Consider the following 19,900-nt stretch of genomic DNA (forward strand, 5'->3'; position numbering starts at 1 on the left):
CGGGCGCTCACCTGAGTGGAGAGGCCCATACCTGCCTAGAATGTGTGGGAGGGCCTGGCCGAGCTGTGGGTAAGCAACGTGGTGGTGTGTACCCGCCATGAGGAAAGGCCGAAGCTGCATTCCTGGCATATTCTTTCCCAGGGGTTCCCAGCTCTCTGCAATACTGGTGTGAGCCAGTTTTTTCTGACGGCCTCCAGCTGAAGCAGAATTTCCATCTGTGCAGTTGTCCTCAGCCAATTGAAAATCACCTGGAGGGCTGGCCCCGTGGCTTAGCGGTTAAGTTCGCGCGCTCCGCTGCTGGCGGCCTGGGTTCGGATCCTGGGTGCGCACCGCACCGCTTCTCCGGCCATGCTGAGGCCACGTCCCACATACAGCAACTAGAAGGGTGTGCAGCTATGACATACAACTATCTACTGGGGCTTTGGGGGGAAAATAAATAAATAAATAAAATCTTAAAAAAAAAAAAAAAAGAAAATCACCTGGAGTTTTATCCGGAACACAAAAGAAGGTCAGAGAGAGGAGGCCCGATGCTGGCAGGTGCCCCCACCCCTGCCCCAGGTCTGGGCTATAAAGAGCCCTGCAGCCTTTGTCTCCAGGCCTGTGCCCTCAGGGCATCGGCCCTGGAAGTTCCTTTCATTTTCTTGTCCACTGGCTTTGGCACAGGTCAGCACAGATGAGAGATGCTGTTTATGTGAGAGCTGCCCTGCCCTTCTCACTTGACCTGATCAGTATCCCTGCCTGGTATCCCCTGTGTGTAAATCCTGCCTGAACCTCTCCCAGGGAGAGTGTGGTTGGTATTCCAGGTGCTCAAAGCATCAGCGCAGTAGCTACCCCCACCTCTGCTGCTGCCACTACTGTACCTGTTTTTCAAAGCTGATTTTTCCAAAGAGAGGAGGACATGTGATTTTTGCTATGCCTTTTGGCTCTGGATCCGTAAGCAGCTGGTGCCCATCAGGATGAGGAGTTGGTATGCTGCCGGTGGACACCTGATCCAAGGTCTTGCTGTTGGGCAGCTGCCACTGCATTTCTGGACACGTCTTCACGCATTCTGTGAGGCAGAAAAAAGACCATCTGCTTTAAGGCTTGAAAGTTTGGGTCATGTATGCTGCCTCCAGCGGCTACTAGGTTTCAGCCCAGCCCTTCAGCCTCATCGTAGCCCCGGGGATACAGGTGAGGGTAGAGACGCCAGCACTGGAGCAGGATTGGAGTAAAGAAGAAACTTGATTAGGTTTTACGTGGCATGCTGTTCATTCTTGCCAGGCAAGTCTGGGCTGACTCCTGCCCCACTCATTGCTGAATCTGAAGAGCTCCTTTTAGGTCAGGCCTTTGGTTACTGGAGGCCTGGACAGAAGCCAGGAAGAGTCCTGGGCCAGAGCTGCTCCCAGAATGCAGGGAGCTCGCTCTAGCCTGCTGGAAAAGCTCCATGAAGTCAGAAATGTTTGGGGGTGTCCAGCATGTCAGCTCCTATGTCCTTGTGAGGAACCAGGCAGATGCCAAGCAGGGAGGCAGCCTTCCCTGGCCCTAGGGACTTCGTGCTGAGGCGTCCTCTCCTTTCTCACAAGAGTAAGTCAGGTGCTTTCTCTGGTGGACATACCACCTTTTACCTGTGTTAGAGGAGGCCTCAGAGTGCCTATGGGAACCAGTTTGACAGAGGAAGAGTGAGAGAACGGTCCTAGGGGTTCCGAGCCCCGGATTGCAGGGGAATGCTTGGATGTCAGGTTACATGGTACAAGGTGCCTTACAGTCGGCGTTAGGCTGGTTTCAGAAGAGAACCCTAAATCTCTTCTACCATGAGCTGACACACTGAAAATTAACCAGAAAGGTAAAAACAGTAAAACCTTGTTTTTAAAACATTTTAAAATTGTTATTGAGATATAATTCACATGAAAAGTGGACAACTCTGTGGTTTTTAATATATTCACCATGTTGTACAATCATCGCCCTAATAGTTTGCTTTTTAAAAGTTACTTTTTCTGAATACAAAAGAAATATGTTCTTGTTGTAGAATTTAAACATTCTGTAAAGCTCCTCTCAAAAACAGTTTTCATGAGAAGCCAGACTGCTCTTGTGAGCTGGGTGTTCCAGGCCTGCACTCGTCACAGCGTGTGTGTGAGTAGTTTGTGACCGGCTGCAGCATGCAGTGGTCTCTCAGAGGAGACCGTCTGAGTCAGGTGCATCTCTGCCTTGGACAGCACTGCAAAGAGCCCACCTGAAAAGCCAGAAGACCCTAAGGACCAACCTCATGGTTTCTGTCCGGACACGGACAGACCCATATCTGCCTGAGCCCCAGTGAGCACATCTGGATAACATCTTGGTAGCGCTTATTAAGAAGGCGAACACAGGAATCTAGTGAAGTTTCTCCTCTCCAGATTTTTCAAGAAGTCTAATCAGTTTATTGATGGAAGAAACTTAGAAACTGGAAAATGTATGGCAGAGAAGAAAGACAATGATTTTATGTTTCTAAACTTCCTGGGTTTTAGTTTTGGGTTTTTTGTTTTTTGTTTTTGCAAAGGAATTTTATTCGTTTCTCTGACCTTTAAAATATTTTTTAAAAAACAACACGTTTGTATGAGATGAATAAACTATTATAATTCGTACTATATGCAAATTATAAATTAAATCATACAAACATGAAATAACCAAAAATAGTAGGAAAAGAAGTAAATGAGTTAGTTCACATTAGCACAAAGGAGATTAAAACTCATAGTAATGCCAAATCAAGTTCTTATTGCCTACCGGATTGTGTGCTGAGTGCCTTTCACTACATGATTTAGTCTTTCCCACAGACATATGAAGAATGTAGATATGTATCCTCATCTTACAGATGAAAAAACTGAGCACAGAGGGTGAGGTAACTTGCCAAGATCTCAACACCCTGAGCCCTTAGCTCCCAGTGGCCCTCCTGAAGTGTGGACAAGACCACAGCCGTGCCTTGCTTAACAACGGGGACACGTTCTGAGAAATGCATCGTTAAGTGATCTCATCGTCATGCGAACATCATAGAGTGTACTTTCACAAACCTAAATGGTATAGCCTACTACACACCTAGGCTCTGTGTACTAATCTTATGGGACCTCTTTCATATATGTGGTCCGTCGTTGACCAGTATGTCATTCTGTGGCCCAGGACTGGATTTCTCTAGAGGTCAGTGGGGAACGTTTCAGGCTTCACAGGTCCAAGCCCAGGGCTGCCTCTTACACAAAGGCCCCCTCCTGCTTTGTGTCCGGGGAGGAAGAGCATGAGCAAGGCAGGCCTGGATCCAGAAGGCTGTGCTGAGTTTCTTGGGTCTTAAGAGAGACTCTAGGTCCACTCAGAACCCCTTAGGTGGGGTTTGAGGATCTCGGGTGACTACAGACCTATAGACAGGAGGGCTAAGATAACCAGGCTGGAGGACAGATAGGACAGGAAAGCCTCTGTCCCCCTGCCTCCTGGGCCGCTCGGTGTGGAAGCACTCGGTGTGTGTGAGTGCAGTAGAGCTGCTTGGCCTTGTGCCTTTGGGGTTTTGAGGGAAGGGCAGCTACAGGGCATCTGTGTCATAGGAGTGGGGGTAAGAACACGCATCCTGGGAGAAGAGTGGAAGCGGAGGCCCCGCTCCGGGAGACCCACTCTTTGGAGGGAGAAGTAGCTGTCCAGAGTAGGAGGAAGTCAGCCCACCCAGCCTACTGATAGATGAACGTAACCGATGCAACTCGCCTGCCAAGAACAGTTCTGTTTTTGGCTAAAAATGAATCCTAGGCCCCAGGTGAGCAGTGCAGTAACACGTGTGTTCCTTCTTTGCCTTCAGTCGTGGGACATTTTTTTCCGAAACACCAATGCCGGAGCGCCCCCGGGCACCGCCTACCAGAGCCCACTCCCCTTGAGCCCAGGCTCCCTGTCTGCCTTGGCCCGAGCACAGCCCCTGGTGGAAGCCCAGCCCAACGTGGACAAGCTGGTGGAGGATCACCTGGCGGTGCAGTCTCTCATCAGGGCCTACCAGGTAAGGTGGTGGCGGCAGCAGCCGGCCGTCCAGCCGTGAGAGCCGGCACCACGCTGACCAGCCTTCTGAGTGAATGCTGTCCTTCACCTCCCCCGCACCCAAGCACGAGGCACTCTCTCCCTGCCCTGGGGCCTAGGGAGGCAGAAATGAAATATGACAAGAGAAAAGGAACTAGTACAGTCGCACTCTGTTTGAGCAAATCCTCTGTCGCCTTTAGTACCTCCTCTGGAAAGAGCTCCTTATTTCTTTCCATACGTTGGCAAGAAAGATTTGTAGGCAGGGAAAGGCAGTCAGCGCCTGGGCATCAGGGGAAATGCTAGTGACTGGGAGGGGTGTGCTGCTCCCTTCTCAGTTGCTAGTGCCCAAATATGGTAAGAGAAAATGAACCTGTAGAGTTTGGGGACAGAAGCAGAGCCCACGGAAACAGGAAGAGGCAAGTGAGGGGCAGCTGAGCCTGTAGAGGGGTAAGGGGCAGGAGCAATCTCCCCAAGAGCATTCCAGTTAGTGGTCGGCCCCATTGGAGGAGGGTTGGGCAGAACGGGGCTCCCCCAGCGTTTCTCAGAGCCCAGGAACCTCTCCCAGGATATGCACCTGGCGTGGGGACGAGCCCAGAAGTCAGACCTTAACACCTGGTCTGTGTGTAGTTCTGAGGAGAAGAGGAGAAATCAGGCCTGGAGCATCCCTTCCGGCAGCCCTGGGGATCTAGGCTCCCCTGCTGCCTCTTCGTGCATTGCTGCTATGTGGCAGGGGAATCACACCCAGTTCTCCTCTCTCCAACACTTTGTTTCCTGGAGGGGCCGTGCGGGCCAGGCGCCACAGTTGTCAGGACAGGCAGCATGGGGAAGGCGGTGGGTTTGTCATGCCAGGGCCTGGCAAGTCAGGCTCTCCCCCCAAGGCAGGTGAAAGAAGACACGTGAGCTGTGTAAATAGCAGGGCCATGTGCTCTCAAGTGCTGTTCACAGTGGACATTTCTGTAGGAGAGAGGTGTGGGGCCTATGTTCTAACCATTGCCTGCACTCATTCAGCCTCAGTAATGTCAGCTGGTCTTTCAGTGACCTCTCTGCAGCTGCTCGCCTTCTCAAATTGCTAGCAAGAAATTGTGGATAAAATATGCAAGACTTAAAGAAACTTAAAATTGGAAGGGATTTTCTTTCTCTTGGTTTTTTAATAAACAGTTCAGATCAGATGCTGATGTCCCTGTTGTAGCCGTCTTTTGTTCTGCCCACTGGGCCCTGACCCACTCGGAAGGACAGCCCTGTGGATAAGATGGCATTTCTCTACCCCACCTCGTACCTGTGCCTACACTAGCACCTCCCCTCCTTCCTGAGGGACAGTTTATGTTCACGCTGGAGCAAGAGTCCCCAGCATATCCTCTTTCCATGTGTCCAGGGAAACTGTAAGGATCCCAAGAAATGGATCCTTTTAGACTGCCAAGTTTATCATAACCTGAGAAATTTTTCCCTTTTTTATAAAAGTGCACTTATGCATGATAGTGCTTTTAAAATAAAACCTTCCAAGGCTTTTTTAAACTGATTTTGTTATTTGGCTTCATTGGTGCTGTCAGGGAAAGGTTTGACTTTTACCCCACCCCCACCCCCACGGCCCGCGGAACCTGCTTAATGACTGCTTGTATTATTGCTTCCAGGTCAGGGGTCACCACATTGCAAAACTTGATCCTCTCGGAATTAGTTGTGTAAATTTTGATGATGCTCCAGTAACTGTTTCTTCAAACGTGGGTGAGAATTAATCTGTAAACGCTAATTTTAATGTAATTTTACTTTTTTTTACCCCTTCCCTCTTTTTTTTCTCCTGTCCTTTTGTGTGTGTCCTTCCCTCTCCATCGCTGGCCCATTCGTAGATACGAGGGCACCATGTAGCACAGCTGGACCCCCTGGGAATTTTGGATGCTGATCTGGACTCCTCCGTGCCCGCTGATATTATCTCATCCACAGACAAACTTGGTGAGGGTCTGAGAGCGGTCAGCGCTGTGCTGCTTAGCTCCTCTCTGTGTCACAGCTTGTGATAGCCAGATGTCCACAGACGGAAGGGAAAGACTCTTAAGTTTCCTTCATTCTGATCACTTGAAATTTATTGGTAATGCAGCCTTAGTGCGTTTTGGGCAAGTTATTTTTATCCCAGCTTTTCAGCCAGATTGTATGAGCTCTAAGTCTCAAAATTGGAAAGTAAAATTTGGGGCAGAAAAGGTTTGTGGCACAGAGAAAAAGATGACCCATCTGGGCAGGCGAGTCAGAAGATATTCCAGAAACGAGCTCTTCTGGCTTCGGTTTCCAAATCTCAGTGCAGTGCTGCCTCTGCCCAGACGAGGCTTTGCTCAGAACTGTTGTCACATGCCATCCACTCTGAAGCACGGTGTGGCCTGCCTTTGACGGGGTGAATTCCAGAGCAAGTTGTGCAGTCGGGTGTCTGGATTCTTAAATGCCGGTGATCACACTGAGGAAACTTTGGAAGGCGTCCCCGGCGTGCAGGGAGGCCCATGGGTGGCGCTCAGGCGGTTGTTGTCACACTCGCCTGCACCCCTCCTCTGCTGTCATGAAGCGCAGGGCGTGGCTGGGCTCGCACCTGCAGCTGCACTCTCTAGTTAATCTGCTCTAAGTCACCGTGCTGCTAACCTTGCTAAAGAGATGATGACGTGACTAATTTTGAAATGACCAGGTTGTTCACAAGAAACACTATGCATGCTAACAAAACTGATGATTACCTACCTGCCTAATGCTGCTCTTTGAGAGGGGACGAAATTCACCTCCTCTAAATAACAGCCTCTAATGCTCTGCAATACCCAAATGCCCTTAAGGGCGTTACCAAGGTATGACCTGGGGGGTCAGACACTAGTCAGGTAAGGCTAGTTTTCAAACAGGGTTGGCTCTGGGACCAGTGTTAGCAGTTTGTCGTTGCTCTGTCTTCACTTCAGAAACACTCCTGGATATTATAGGGTTTCCTCCACTTTGTACCTGCCCTTTGCAGTTTTAGGAAGAAAGATTCAAGAAACCCTCTGGGATATGATTGAATAGGACCAGTTCAGATTGCAGACAAGGCATCAGTTAAATCCTGCTACTTTATTCAGTGGTGACAACTTTGTGCTCCCAAGAAGGAGGCTTCTCCTTGCAGTGTCCCCCGGGCACTTGGAGCCTCTTTCCTGCTCCTCACCACTTAGCCCCTATGCACCCAGGCCCAACAACACAGCATGTGCTTACCTGTCCTGAAGCCCCCTCAGCACCCTGAGTCCTGCTAAGGAGAGGGGCCTGGGACCCACACCCCCTGTGGGGTGTCCCCTCCGGGTGCTTGAGGGCAAAGCAGAGCCCCCCATCTGGGAGGCCCGCGGGCCTAGGGCCGTCTGTCCAGAGAAGGGCCCCAACTGCCAAACCAGCCTGGGCACGGGCCTCAGAGGTTAGTGTTCTGTATACGGCAAAGCCTTTGAACAAGAAAGGCACAGGATAGGTGGAGGTCTCCCTCTCCTGCCGGAAGTGGCATCTCCCCAGTTCATCACCCAGTGGCATCCACAGTGGCCAGTTTCTTGGTATCAAAATGAACCTTTTTTGGTGGTTCTCAGGTCTCATGCCTGGGAGGCCTAAAGCTCTCCTCTGTCCTACTTGAGACTGATCAGGTCAGGACAGAGCCACAGCCGAGGTTTCTTGGAAGTCTCCCCGGCAATCCCAACCTAGCTAATCTGTGAAGGGTGAGAAACCCCAGGCCTGTCGACACTGCCCAGCTCCTCAGTTCACAGCTCTCTTCAGGGCAGAGGCAGGGCCTCCATTGTTGTTTCTAGTTCTTTCTAGGCTATGTCAGCCTTGCCTTACATTCCACTCTGGAATAGTGTCCCCAAGTGTTTGTGCTTCTGTGAGGTTTAGCATCAACACGGTGAGGGTGAACAGGCAAGAGGACATGATAAACCAGGAGATAACACACAGAGGAACTCAGAGCTTCCTGAGTTCATTTGAGGGAGAGACGCTGCATCCTCTGGCCAGGAGCCCTTCAGGACCACTAGGAGAAAGTCACGGAACAGCCCCCTTTTGTGGCAAAAAGTGCATTTTCGTCCTGAGAATTTGAGATAGTGTGGCATAAAAGTTGTGATAAATTCTCTCTTTAGGAAGAAAAAAATGGAAAAAGTATAAACCATATATATTTGAATCTGTAGGAAATTAGTCTTGAATTGTCTCACCTTGATGTATTCAGGTCTTCAAGAAACAACTGACCCCAACATGACCCCTCTGTTCCTGGACACTGGACAGTTCCTAGAGCACTTTTATAGCCATTTTCTCATCCTAACCTCAGGGCCTGGCCTCTGGAACCAGCTCCCTAGGTGGGAGCCCCGGCTCTGCCAGGACGAGCTATGTGCCTCCATCTCCTCATCTGTAAGGTTGTTTTCAAAATTAAATGAACTTCTTAGAAAAGTGCCTGGGGCTTAACTAAGCTCCATGAGGATGTGAGCTAGTGTGATTACTAACAATCTTTTAAGATAAGTAGCTATGGGACTCACTGGTAGTGAGATAAATTCCGAAACTGAGAGGGCCGGCCCCGTGGCTTAGTGGTTAAGTGCGCGCGCTCCGCTACTGGTGGCCCGGGTTCGGATCCCCGGCACGCACCGACGCACCGCTTCTCCGGCCATGCTGAGGCTACATCCCACGTACAGCAACTAGAAGGATCTGCAACTATGACATACAACTATCTACTGGGGCTTTGGGGGACAAAAAGGAGGAGGATTGGCAATAGATGTTAGCTCAGAGCTGGTCTTCCTCAGCCAAAAGAGGAGGATTGGCATGGATGTTAGCTCAGGGCTGATCTTCCTCACAAAAAAAAAAACAAAGAAAGAAACTGAGAGATCGAGCAAATAGCCCAGGGTCACACAGGAGTTAGGTAGTGGTGAAGACTGGTCAGCAACCCGAGTGACTAGGAAGCAGTGTAGCTCTGGTGCAGGAACCTGCCAAAGCAGGGTGGGCTGTGTGGCCTCATGTAGGTCTGGGGTAAGTGAGTGACTGCGGTGGTGTTCTGAGTCACACAGCGGCCTTCCCGGAGCTTGAGTCCCTCTCATGCCACCTCTGAGCTGCCCTTCCCCTCTTCCTGCAGATGCAGGCACAGTTTCTCCATTTTCTTGTGGGGAAACTGAGGCTCAGGTGATGCTCACACCCATACATTTGAGACCCTAGTCTGCTGTTGGAGAAGCACAAAGGGTGGACGGGCAGCACTGGGCAGGTGTGAGCCGTGGGTGAGGGCAGGAAGCTGTTCCTGAGGGCGGCCGATACTGGTCTGCAGTATGAACAGGGCTGTATCTGCCCAGAATTTGTTAAATAAAGTGGAATATGTGAAATGGTTTCTGCTGAGTTCTTGATCTTTCTGACCAACTTTGAGAAGGCTGGGAAATGCTGGCCTAGAGTCCCTATCCTAACATCTCAGAAATTCTCCTAGCCCCTGAAGCAACAGGTGGAGAGATAATCAACAGGTAGGCTCTTACCTGTCATAGCAGACTTGGCAGACATGCAGAGCTCCTGGGTACTCTTGGGACATCAGGATTACCATCAGACGTTGTGTGCACACGGAACATACTGTGAATGCAGCAGAAGTATTGTTGAGATGGGAGTTAGTCATTATCTTAATTAAAACTTAAGTGTTAGAACAGTTTCTCAATTAGGTGTGCGTTATCTTCCATAATTGTGTGGGTGATTGCTAGGAACAGGGTACCTTTTCCCAGGATGTGTTGTGTCTGGGGCTAGGTTCCATGTAGACCCCAGAAGCACATCTTGATTTGTGCCAGGTTGTACCGTCAACCCCACATCCCGTGGAGGAAGGTTGGGAGCTCCAGCATGAGATTCCCCAGGCACACGTTGCACCACGCGTCCATGGGAAGGCCGGACTGTTCTTCCCGACAGGATCAGGTTTCCTAGCAAGGCCTTTCCTGGTTGGCCCTAAAGAAGGTTCAAGGTGTGGCTATTGACAGAAAGGTCCAGACAGAGTCCTGTGAGGTCGTTGCCATCTTAACTAGAAACAACTTGACCGCAGACGTAGCTGAGCCTGGACACCGTTTTGCCTTAGGGCTGGTGTCCTGTGCTGGCATCCAGGTCTTGCTCCGTTGAGGTAGGGAGGGGGCACTGGGCAGTCTTGTTTCTGGCCCAAGCTGAGCTGCCCTTGACTGGTTTGCGGACTTGGAGAAAGTTCCCATTAACTCTTGTCCTCAGTTTCTTCTTCTCTTTCAAGTGCAGCGTTTGAATTAGATTCCAATTTAAGTGTCATCGTCTGTGGTTTCTGTATAAATTCTGTAGTATAACTGCTCACAGTGACAAAAATGATTGAGATTTATTTTAAACATGATTAAAGGAGAACTACTTAAATTCTATAAATAAAAGGGAGGAAAGCATGAAACTTCTGTTTACCACTGGTGTTTGCAAATTGTCAGTCTTACGAAATGAACTTAAGTAGTTAAAAAGCAAATTCAGAAGTCCAAAATTATGACAGAATTTTAGCTTCTTAAATGAATTTGTTCATTCCCAGCACAGCAGGGGATGAAGTCTCCCCGCCCCTCCTCCTGACTTCTAGAGCGCTCTGGTGTCTGCCCAGTCAAGTTTTGCTGCCTTGATGGCTGCGAAGAATGAGCTAAAAGTAGAGTTGATTTTTAATCAACTTTCATAATTTCAGAGCTATAGAGAGCAGTTCATTTAACATTTATTGGCTGCTGTGTGCAGCGTGCAGTGCCACCAGACAACTGAGTGAAAGGTTGGGATTAGGTTCCCTAAGTGACTCAGGAGGGCAAGCGAGCTAACGTCATGGTGGGTCCGTCCCCTGCAGGGGGTGTCCTCCCTCCTTGCCGCCCAGGAACTGGCAGACCGAGGCACCCCCAGGCCTAGCGTCTCAGCCCTGCTTCTTGCCAGCTATGCGTCGCTTGGAAGCACCATGACTGGATCCCAGCCACTCTTTGCCTCTCCAGCAGAGCATCTTGTACTCATCAAGAAGTAATTTTTAAAAATATTTTAAAGTGCTCAGGTGCTGGGAATCCTGTGTGCTTTCTGTAAGTGATAACCAGAATATCTTCTCTTTCACTCTCCTTTGGTGTGTCTTGTGTTCACATTTTATTTTAAAATGCAAAAAAATAGAGATAAAAATAAAAGCGTGCACATACCCAGTGCTCAGAATGAACAAATGTAAACATTTTATCATATTGCGTTTAGATTTTTTGACAGAGATGGTGCATTTGCAGCTCCCTTTGAGGCTGGGAGGAACTCCACAGGCAGCGCCAAAGGCCACTTGGTGTGATTCTAGGTCTTGATTCTGAGGATTGAAGGAGAAAAATGAAGACTCCTTATTCTTGCTTTAAGCAAAACATCCACACTTTTGTGCAGAACCTGGATATTCTGTTGTCTTAAGAGCCACTGGCTCTAAGATCTTTGTGTGTGCTGTTGTCCCCAAGGCAAGGAGGAGAGCTTTACCCACCCAGAGCAGGAGTCCCTGTGTCCTCTTTGAGTCAGAGTTCTTGCCATCAACTTCCAAGGAAACGTCAGTTGGCCTTCCTCTGCTCTCCCAAGGCAGGGGGCAGCTGCAGTGATGGTGACCATGCTCTGACCACTTAGCCATTGGGCCTTGTGCACCCAGTTACCTTGAACCTCCCTGTCCCCATTCCTGGGCCCACGCACCCATGCGACGAGGGTCAGGAGAAGGTGTTTTGTGTGTCCAGATAAACATCTTCCAGGTGTGGTACAGTGAAAAGCTCATGGGCCGGAGTGTGCAGCTGTGCGTGTGACTCTTGGGTTGTGTTCTCAGCAGCTGAGCTTCTCCATTCTAGTTCTGCCTTCTTGTGTTGGGAGACCAAGACCCACCTTCCATTCTTTAGAATCTGTCAGAATCTTGAGGTTTAGGGTCTGGTCCACTGCCTGATGCTCCAGTTCTGAGGAATGGTACACTAAAAATTGGGCTTTTTCATTTTCTTTTCCCCAGTTTTTTCATCCCAAAGTAGTCTCAGGTGGATTGGACTTTCGAGGAGAGCTGTGTGTCAGCCACTTTGGGATGGTGAAGTGAGGAGGTCTCAGACAATGCCGCCCGATGGCTTCCGAGTGTCAGGGAGCGGCCTTTCCCTCCTTTAGATTCACTATATTCCAGCTGTTTATGAGCGGTTTCCATGTTTACCAAAATAACTCTCAGATCACGTAACCCACCCTGTTCTCCTTCGGTGTCTGTGTCTGTGTGACAGTGTTTGTGCTACCCGTCACTGCGGTAACGGTGTAGGGTTTTGGGTGTTTTGGGGTTTTTTTAAACTAACTCTCACCTGTCTTTTTCCTCTGCGCTCACCCATGCCACCCCACTCTGCCTCTCAGATCTTGCAGTTTTCAAGGAACGACTTCGAATGCTAACAGTAGGAGGTATGGAAATAACGAGCCTTTCACTTTTCTGGAGCTGAGGACTTCATTTGAACAAGATGTGCAACTTTTCCTCGCATGCACTTTGGGGAAAGTTGACACAACTCTGTTAAGTGGTTTGTTCATTGTTTTGAAATACGTTTTTCCCGTCGTTGAGTTATTAACCGACAGGAAGAGCTGCCTAGCGTGTCGTTTCTGTCTCTGGCCATTTTGTGTTCTGAAGAGCATTGTCACCTTCGCCTGTGTCTCACCATTGCTTCGCTGGGCTCCTGTCTTTAGTGTAGGCTGTCTCTAGCGCCTGCTGCAGCCAGTGGGGACCTGAGGCCACACTACATTCTGCATGTTGGCACCCCCTTTCCTCCACATTCTGCGCTGTGCCTTCAACTGGACTCTGGATTCTTTCAGATTTTGCTTCCTGGGCATTTTTGACAAGATTTCCATTTTGATCTTCCCATGTTTGAAGGACAATTGAAGTATTGATAAAAACTTACTTAATGAAGTACGGAATCCTTAATGACCCTTGGTTCTGGGCAGAGCACCTTTGAGGAATCCAGAGTGGGGTGCTGGGGGTCATCTGCCTGTTGTCACTCTCCCCAGCGGCCAATCTCCTTCCATGCCAGGCATCTCTCAGAAGTTCTCTTTTTCCTCCATCTTACTCATAATATCTGTGAGACTCTAGTTTTGATTAAACTTCTTATTTTGAGATAATTGTAGATTTATATGCAGTTGTAAGAAATAACAGAGGTCTCGTGTACCTTTGAGCCAGCTCTCCCGGTGGTAACATCTTGTAAACATAGTGTGTTACCCCAGTGTCCTCCCTGCTGCCCTTCAGCAGCACACCCACTTCCCCTCCATCCCACCCCTGGCAACCACTGTCCTGTTCTCCATTTCTTTTTTTTTTTTTTTTTTTTTTAAATTTTATTTATTTATTTATTTATTTATTTCCCCCCCAAAGCCCCAGTAGATAGTTGTATGTCATAGCTGCACGTCCTTCTAGTTGCTGTATGTGGGACGCGGCCTCAGCATGGCTAGAGAAGTGGCCCGTCGATGCACACCCGGGATCCGAACCCGGGTCACCAGCATCGGAGCGCAAGCACTTAACCGCTAGGCCACGGGGCCGGCCCTCCATTTCTAATTTTCTCATTTCAAGAATGTTATACAAATGGAATCACAATATATAACGTCTTGGAATTGGTATTTTTCAATCAGCATGATATTCTAGAGTTTCATCCGGTTATTTGTAATAGTAGTTTGTTTGTTCTTATTACTGAGTGACATTCCTTGCCATGGGGCTCCCACAGTTGTTTTAACCATTCGCTCATTGAAGTATCTTTGGGTTGTTTCCATTCTTTGGTTAATACGGTCTTGGGCAGAGCAAGTTTTAGATTATGATGAAGTCCAATTTATCAGTTTTCCCTTTTATGGATCTTGCTTTCGGTGTCAAGTCTAAAAACTCTTTCCTTAGCTCTAGATCGTGAAGATTTTCTCATAGTAAAAGGTTTTATAGTTTTGCATTTTTACGTTTAAATGTGTGATCCATTTTGAGTTAATCTCTGTATAAGATATGAAGTTTAGGTCAAAGTTCTTTTTTTTCTTTTTGTCAAAAATCAGTTGGACTTATTCATGTGTGTCTATTTCTGGGCTCTGTGTTCTTTTCCTTTAATCCATGTCTGGTGGAGTCTGTCCCTCCACCAGTACCACACTCTCTTAATTACTGTAGCTGCTGAACTTTATTTTCCTTTTTCAGAATTGTTTTGGCTGTTCTAGGGCCTTTTTCTTTCCATATAAATTTTATTTATTTTTTATTTTTTTGTGAGGAAGATCAGCCCTGAGCTAACATCCATGCCAGTCCTCTTCTTTTTGCTGAGGAAGACTGGCCCTGAGCTAACATCCGTGCCCATCTTCCTCCACTTTATGTGGGATGCCGCCACAGCATGGCCTGACAAGCGGTGCATCGGTGCGCACCCAGGATCCAAACCTGGGCCGCCAACGGCAGAGCGCGCGCACTTAACCGCTATGCCACGGGGCCAGCCCCCTCCATATAAATTTTAGAATAAGTTTGTTTATGTTTACAAAAAATCTGACTGACATTTTGGTAGGAATTGTGTTAATAGATTAGATCTATTTATAGATCTATAGATCAATTTTAAAAGAATTGACATCTTTACTATATTGCCTTCCAATCCACGATACGGTCTGTCTCTCCATTTTTTTAGATCTTCTTTGGTTTCTTTCATTAACTTTTTGTAGTTTTCATTATACAAGTTCTGTACATATTTTGTTAGATTTACACATAAGCATTTCTTCTTTTTTTCTTTTTAATTTTAGTGTCCACGTATTCATCACTAATATCTAGAAATACAATTGATTTTTATGTTTGTGTTGTGTCCTGTGACCTTGCCAAGGTCACTTATTCTAGGACTTTCAATTTTTTTTTTTTTTTGTAGATTCCTGAAGATTTTCTATGTAGACAATCATGTCATCTGAAAATAGGAACAAATATTTCTTTCTTTCCAATCTGTGTGCCTTTTATTTCCTTTTTTGGCTAAATGCCCTCGCTGGAACTTCCAGCACTATGTTAAATAAGAGCAGTAAGAATGGGCATCGCTCCCTTGTTCCTGATCTTAAGGAGAAAGCATTCAGTCTCTCACCATTAAGAATAATATTAGCTGTAGATTTTTTTGTAGATGCTCTTTATCAGATCGAGGAAGTTCACCTCTATTCCTTTCTTTTGATAGTTTTTATTATAAATAGGTGTTGTCAGATACTTTTTCTACATCTGTTGATATGATGATGATTTTTCTTCTTTAACCTGGTAGTATGGTGGATTATATTGATTGATTGTCAAATACTGAACCAACATTGTATTACTGCCATAAACCTCACTTGGTCACAGTATATATTTCTTTTTGTATATTGCTGCATTTATATATAGGTTTCCCCCACTCTCCGAAAGTAGAGCATTCCTGTGAAACCTTTTGTAAGCCAAAATCGTGTAAAATGAAGAAGCAATTACCATTAATTTATATGAGAAAAGTTTTTGAGTGTTCCCAGGCCCAGAAAATAACCTACGAAAATAAATCAAGCTAAAGCGTAGATGCTCACAGACAGCTCAAAGCTATGGCAGCTTAATGGTGAGTGTGCTTCCTGGGGAAGGAGCTTGGCAGCACCACTCTCACTGCTCGTGGTCCATGCTGCCTATAAAACAGCTCGCTGCAAAACAAACAATGCTATTTTTGCTTTTCAACTTTTTTTAATAAAAGGGGAAATCCTGTTTGGATTCCTTTCAGTTAACAAAAACAAGTACTAATGTAGGTCTTTTGTAAAAGCAAAGTGGTATAAAGCAGACTTTCAGATAGCAGGGGAAACCTGTATATATTTTCACATCTGTGTTCAAGAGGGATATTGGTCTGTAATTTTCTGTTTTTGACTGTCTTTGTCTGCTCTTGGTATCAGGGTAATCCTAGCTTCATAATGTGAGTTGAGAATTTTCCCTCCTATTCTGTTTCCTGGAGGAGATTGTATAGAATTGTTATTAATTCTTCTCTAAACATTTGGTAGAATTTTCCAGCAAAACCATCTGGGTTTAGAGATTTCTTTTTCAGAAGCTTTTTGCTTATTAATTCAATTTCCTTAATAGTCATGAGGTATTTAAGTTATCTATTTCATATTGGATGAGTAGTGGCAGTTTGTGTTGTTGTAAGGATGGTTCATTTCATCTGAGTTGTCAAACATATGTATTTAGAGTTGTCCCTATTATTCTCTAATTGTCTTTTTGTATCTGCAGAGTCTATCCTGATGTCCCATTTCATTCCTGATATTGGTAATTTATGTCTTCTTTGTTAGTCTTGTTAGAGGTTTCTCAATGTTATTGAACTTTTCAAAGAACCAGCTCCAGGTTTCGTTGGTTTTGCTCTCTTGTTTTGCTGTTTTGATTTCATTGATTTCTGCTCTTTATTCTTTCCTTACTTCTGCTTTCTTTGTATTTTTTTCCCCTCCTTTTTCCAGGTTCTTGTGGTTGGAGCTTAGAGTACTGATTAGAGACTTTTTCTCTTTTCTAATGAGTGCATTTACTGCTCTGAATTTCCTTCTCAGAACTGCTTTAGCTGTCCCACAAACTTTGATATGTTGTATTTTCATTTTCATTCAGTTCAGTGCATTTTTTTATATCCCTTGATGTTTTCTCTTTAACCCATGGATTATTTAGAAGTGTGTTATTTAGTTTCCAAGAATTTGGAAATTTTCTGTTTATCTTTCTGTCATTGATTTCTAGTTTGATTCCATTGTGGTCAGAGAATGTGTTCTGTATGATTTCAATTCTGCTAAATTTGTGAGGTTTTTGTTATGATCCAGTGTATTGTCTGTCTTGGCGTATGTTCTCTGGGCATTTGGAAAGAATGTGCTTTCTGCTCTTGTTGGGTGAAATGTTCTATAATTGTCCATCAGATCCTGTTGGTTGATGGTTGTTGAGTCCTTTTCCACCCTTGCTGATTTTCCATTTACTTTTTCAATCAGTTATTAAGAGAGAGGTGTTGAAGTCTCCAACTATAACTGTGGATTTGTCTATTTCTCCTTTCAGTTTTCAGGGTTTTGTTCACATATTTTGCAGCTCTTGTTTGGTGCACTCACATTTCAGCTTGCTGTGTCTTCTGAGTGGATTGACCCTTATCATGATGTAATGTCCCGCTCTGCCTCTGGTAATTTCCTTTGCTCTGGTGTCCACCTTATCTGATAATAATACAGCCCTCCTACTTTGGTTTGATTGTGTTGATATGATATATGTTCTTCCATCCTTTTATTTTCAGTCTATCTATATCATTATATTTGAACTGAGTTTCTTGTAGACAAGCATATAGTTGGGTCCTCTTGTTTTAATCCACTTTGCCAATCTCTGTCTTCTAATTGGTGTAGTTTGATCATTTATATTTAATGTAATTATTGATATATTAGGACTTAAGTCTACCATTTTATTCTTTGTCCTCTTTTTTATTTTTCTGCCTTCTTTTTCCTGACTTCCTATGGGTTTTTAAGCCTGCATTTTAAAATTGCATTTTTATTTATATATAGTGTTTTTTGTCACATCTCTTTGTGTTTTTAGCCTTTTTAGTGTGTCTAGGTATGACATTATATACACATAACTTATCACAATCTACTGGTGTCATCATTTTACCAGTTCAAGTGAAGTATAGAAACATACCTCCCTTTATATACCTTCACCCTCTCCATTTATAGTATAATTGTCTCAAATATTTCCACTACATATGTTTACAACCACATCAGACAGTGTTATTATGTTGCTTCAACCATCAAACATCATGTAGAAGACTCAAAAGGAGAAGGAGGGGCCGGCCCGGTGGCGCAGCAGTTAAGTGCTCGTGCTCTGCTTCGGTGGCCCGAGGGTTTGCAGGTTCAGATCCCAGGGGCGCACGGATGCACTGCTTGTCAAGCCATGCTGTGGTGGCATCCTGTATAAAGTAGAGGAGGATGGGCACAGATGTTAGCCCAGGGCCAGTCTTCCTCAGCAAAAAAACAGGAGGATTGGCATGAATGAGAGCTCAGGGCTGGGCTTCCTCACAAAAAATAAATAAATAAATAAATTGTCAAGAGGAGAAGGAAAGTCTATTTTATTTATCCATATTTTTGCTTTCTATATTGTTTCTTCCCTCCTGATGTCTCAGATTCCTTCTGATATCATTTCCTCTCTGTTTAGAGAACTTTCTTTAGCCGTTTATTTAGGGTGACAGATTCTCTTAGTACCCTTCATCTGAGAATGTCTTGACTTCACCTTCATTCCCAGAGGATATTGTCGCTGGATATAGGTTTCTGGGGAGACAAGTCTTTTCTTTCAGCTCTTGAAGTGTGGTGCCACTTCCTTCTGGTTCCTTCCTCATGGTTTCTGATAAGAAGTCCACTGTCGCTCAAGTTGTTTTTCCCTCTAAGGAAGGGGTCATTTTACTCTGGTTGCTTTCAAGATTTTATCTTTGTCTTTAATTTTCAGAAGTTTAATTATGGTGTGTTTTGGCATGGTTTCTTTGGGTTTATTCTGTGAGTTCAGTCAGCTTCTTGAATCTGTCAGTTTGAGTCTTTGCCGTGTTTGGGAAGTCTTCTGCCGTCATTTTCCGAGTCCTTTTTCAGCTGTCCTCCTTCTCTCCTGGGATTCATTGACACAAATGTGAAATCTTTTGTTAATAGCATCACATGTCTCCAAGGCTCTCTTCGTATTTTTTTCCAGTCTCTTTTCTCTCTGCTTTTCACATTGGGTAATTTCTATTCTGTCCTGAAGTTCACTAATCCTCTGTCCCCTGATTCTGCCATTGAGTTATCCACTGAGTTTTAATTTCAGTTACTGTATTTTGCAGTTTCAAAATTTTCCATATGGTCCTTTATATCTTCAGTTTTTTGCTGAGACTTTCTATTTCTTTGCTGAGACTTAATTTTTTTTCATTTGTCTCTGTCGTATTCTAATTGCGTCTGAAATTATTTGATGATGGTTCCTTGAAAATCTTAGTCAGATAATTCTAATGTGTCATTTTGGTGTTGGTGTCTGTTGATTATCTTTTCTCATTTAATCTGAGATGTTTCTGGTTCTTGTTATGAGTGACTTTTTTTATTGAAACCAGGACCTTTTGGGTATTGTGAGACTTGGAATCTTATTTAAATCTCTGTTATAGAAGGTCTCCTCTGAACACTGCTCTGGTAGGGAGGGGCCTACCTAGTTACTCTCAGGTGGGGATAGAGGTCATAGTCCCCCTAGGTCTCCACTGACATTAAAGTGGCGCATTACCTCCCGTGGGTGGGATGAGAGTTTGGGCTCCCTCTTGGGTCTTCTCTGAAACCTTAGGGTGGGGGTTGGAGGTCAGAGCGTGTTGCATCTTGGTGAGGGTGTGGTTGGGGCTACAGTGTGCTCTGTGTGTTTGGGTGGAAAAGAGCAGTTATTGTCTAAAAGTGTTCTGTCCTGCCAGGCTGCCCCTCTCCTGGATGTTTAGAGAGAGCAGCTTTTGTTGGGGCTTGTTTTTTCTGCACCTGTGGGAGTTTCTGGGTTGCTGGTTCTTTGCTCCAAGCCTGAGATATGAGACGGCCAAAGGAAACCCAGGGACCTCCTTGGCTTTTCTGCCTTCTCCACCTTTCGGAGTCATCTTATTTGTTTTACATATGTTGTCTTGGTTTTTAGTTGCACGTAGCGGGGGAATAGGGAGGAATATGTCTACTCCACCTTCAAAGAAGCAGGCATCTGTAGATTTAATTTCTCAGATAACTGAAGAACACAGAAGCAGCACCAGTGGTTTTGAGGTTCAGCAGGACGGCCCAAAAATGATCTGTTCAGGAAACATAGAACCGCACGTTTGGTGAGGCCAAGGGCTCTTCATGCTGAAAGGTTGCAACAAGCCCAGGTTCTCTTCTGGGGCACGCTCCTCACTGGTTAGCTTCCCAATCCAGATGTTCCCAACAGAGTGTGCAGTCTGGATACGCTGGTTCCTTGAGCCCTGCTGCTGAATGTTTTCATCAACTACGAAAAATGACCCCCAAATGATTGTGGTTTTCCTCCATAAACACCACGAGCTGGGCT

General features: G+C 45.8%; 1 protein-coding gene across 6 annotated transcripts in view; it reads left to right on the forward strand.

The window, feature by feature from the left end:
- The window catches only part of OGDH (oxoglutarate dehydrogenase), a 394,430-nt gene that overhangs the window by 342,077 nt on the left and 32,453 nt on the right, over positions 1 to 19,900 (forward strand). For 4 of the 6 annotated variants that reach the window (XM_087427987.1, XM_014793632.2, XM_087428462.1 and 1 more), the window contains exons 3-5: positions 3,785 to 3,976; positions 5,835 to 5,937; positions 12,292 to 12,336. In XM_087427987.1, the coding sequence (XP_087284113.1) occupies positions 3,785 to 3,976; positions 5,835 to 5,937; positions 12,292 to 12,336 (340 nt within the window). Of the gene's footprint in view, positions 1 to 3,784; positions 3,977 to 5,621; positions 5,713 to 5,834; positions 5,938 to 12,291; positions 12,337 to 19,900 lie in introns of all 6 variants that reach the window. The other 2 variants (XM_087428642.1, XM_087428584.1) reach the window with 2 other exon arrangements.

Source organism: Ceratotherium simum, chromosome 1, assembly GCF_057802395.1.
Source record: "Ceratotherium simum simum isolate JZ-2026a chromosome 1, ASM5780239v1, whole genome shotgun sequence".
NCBI classification, from domain to species: Eukaryota; Metazoa; Chordata; class Mammalia; order Perissodactyla; family Rhinocerotidae; genus Ceratotherium; species Ceratotherium simum.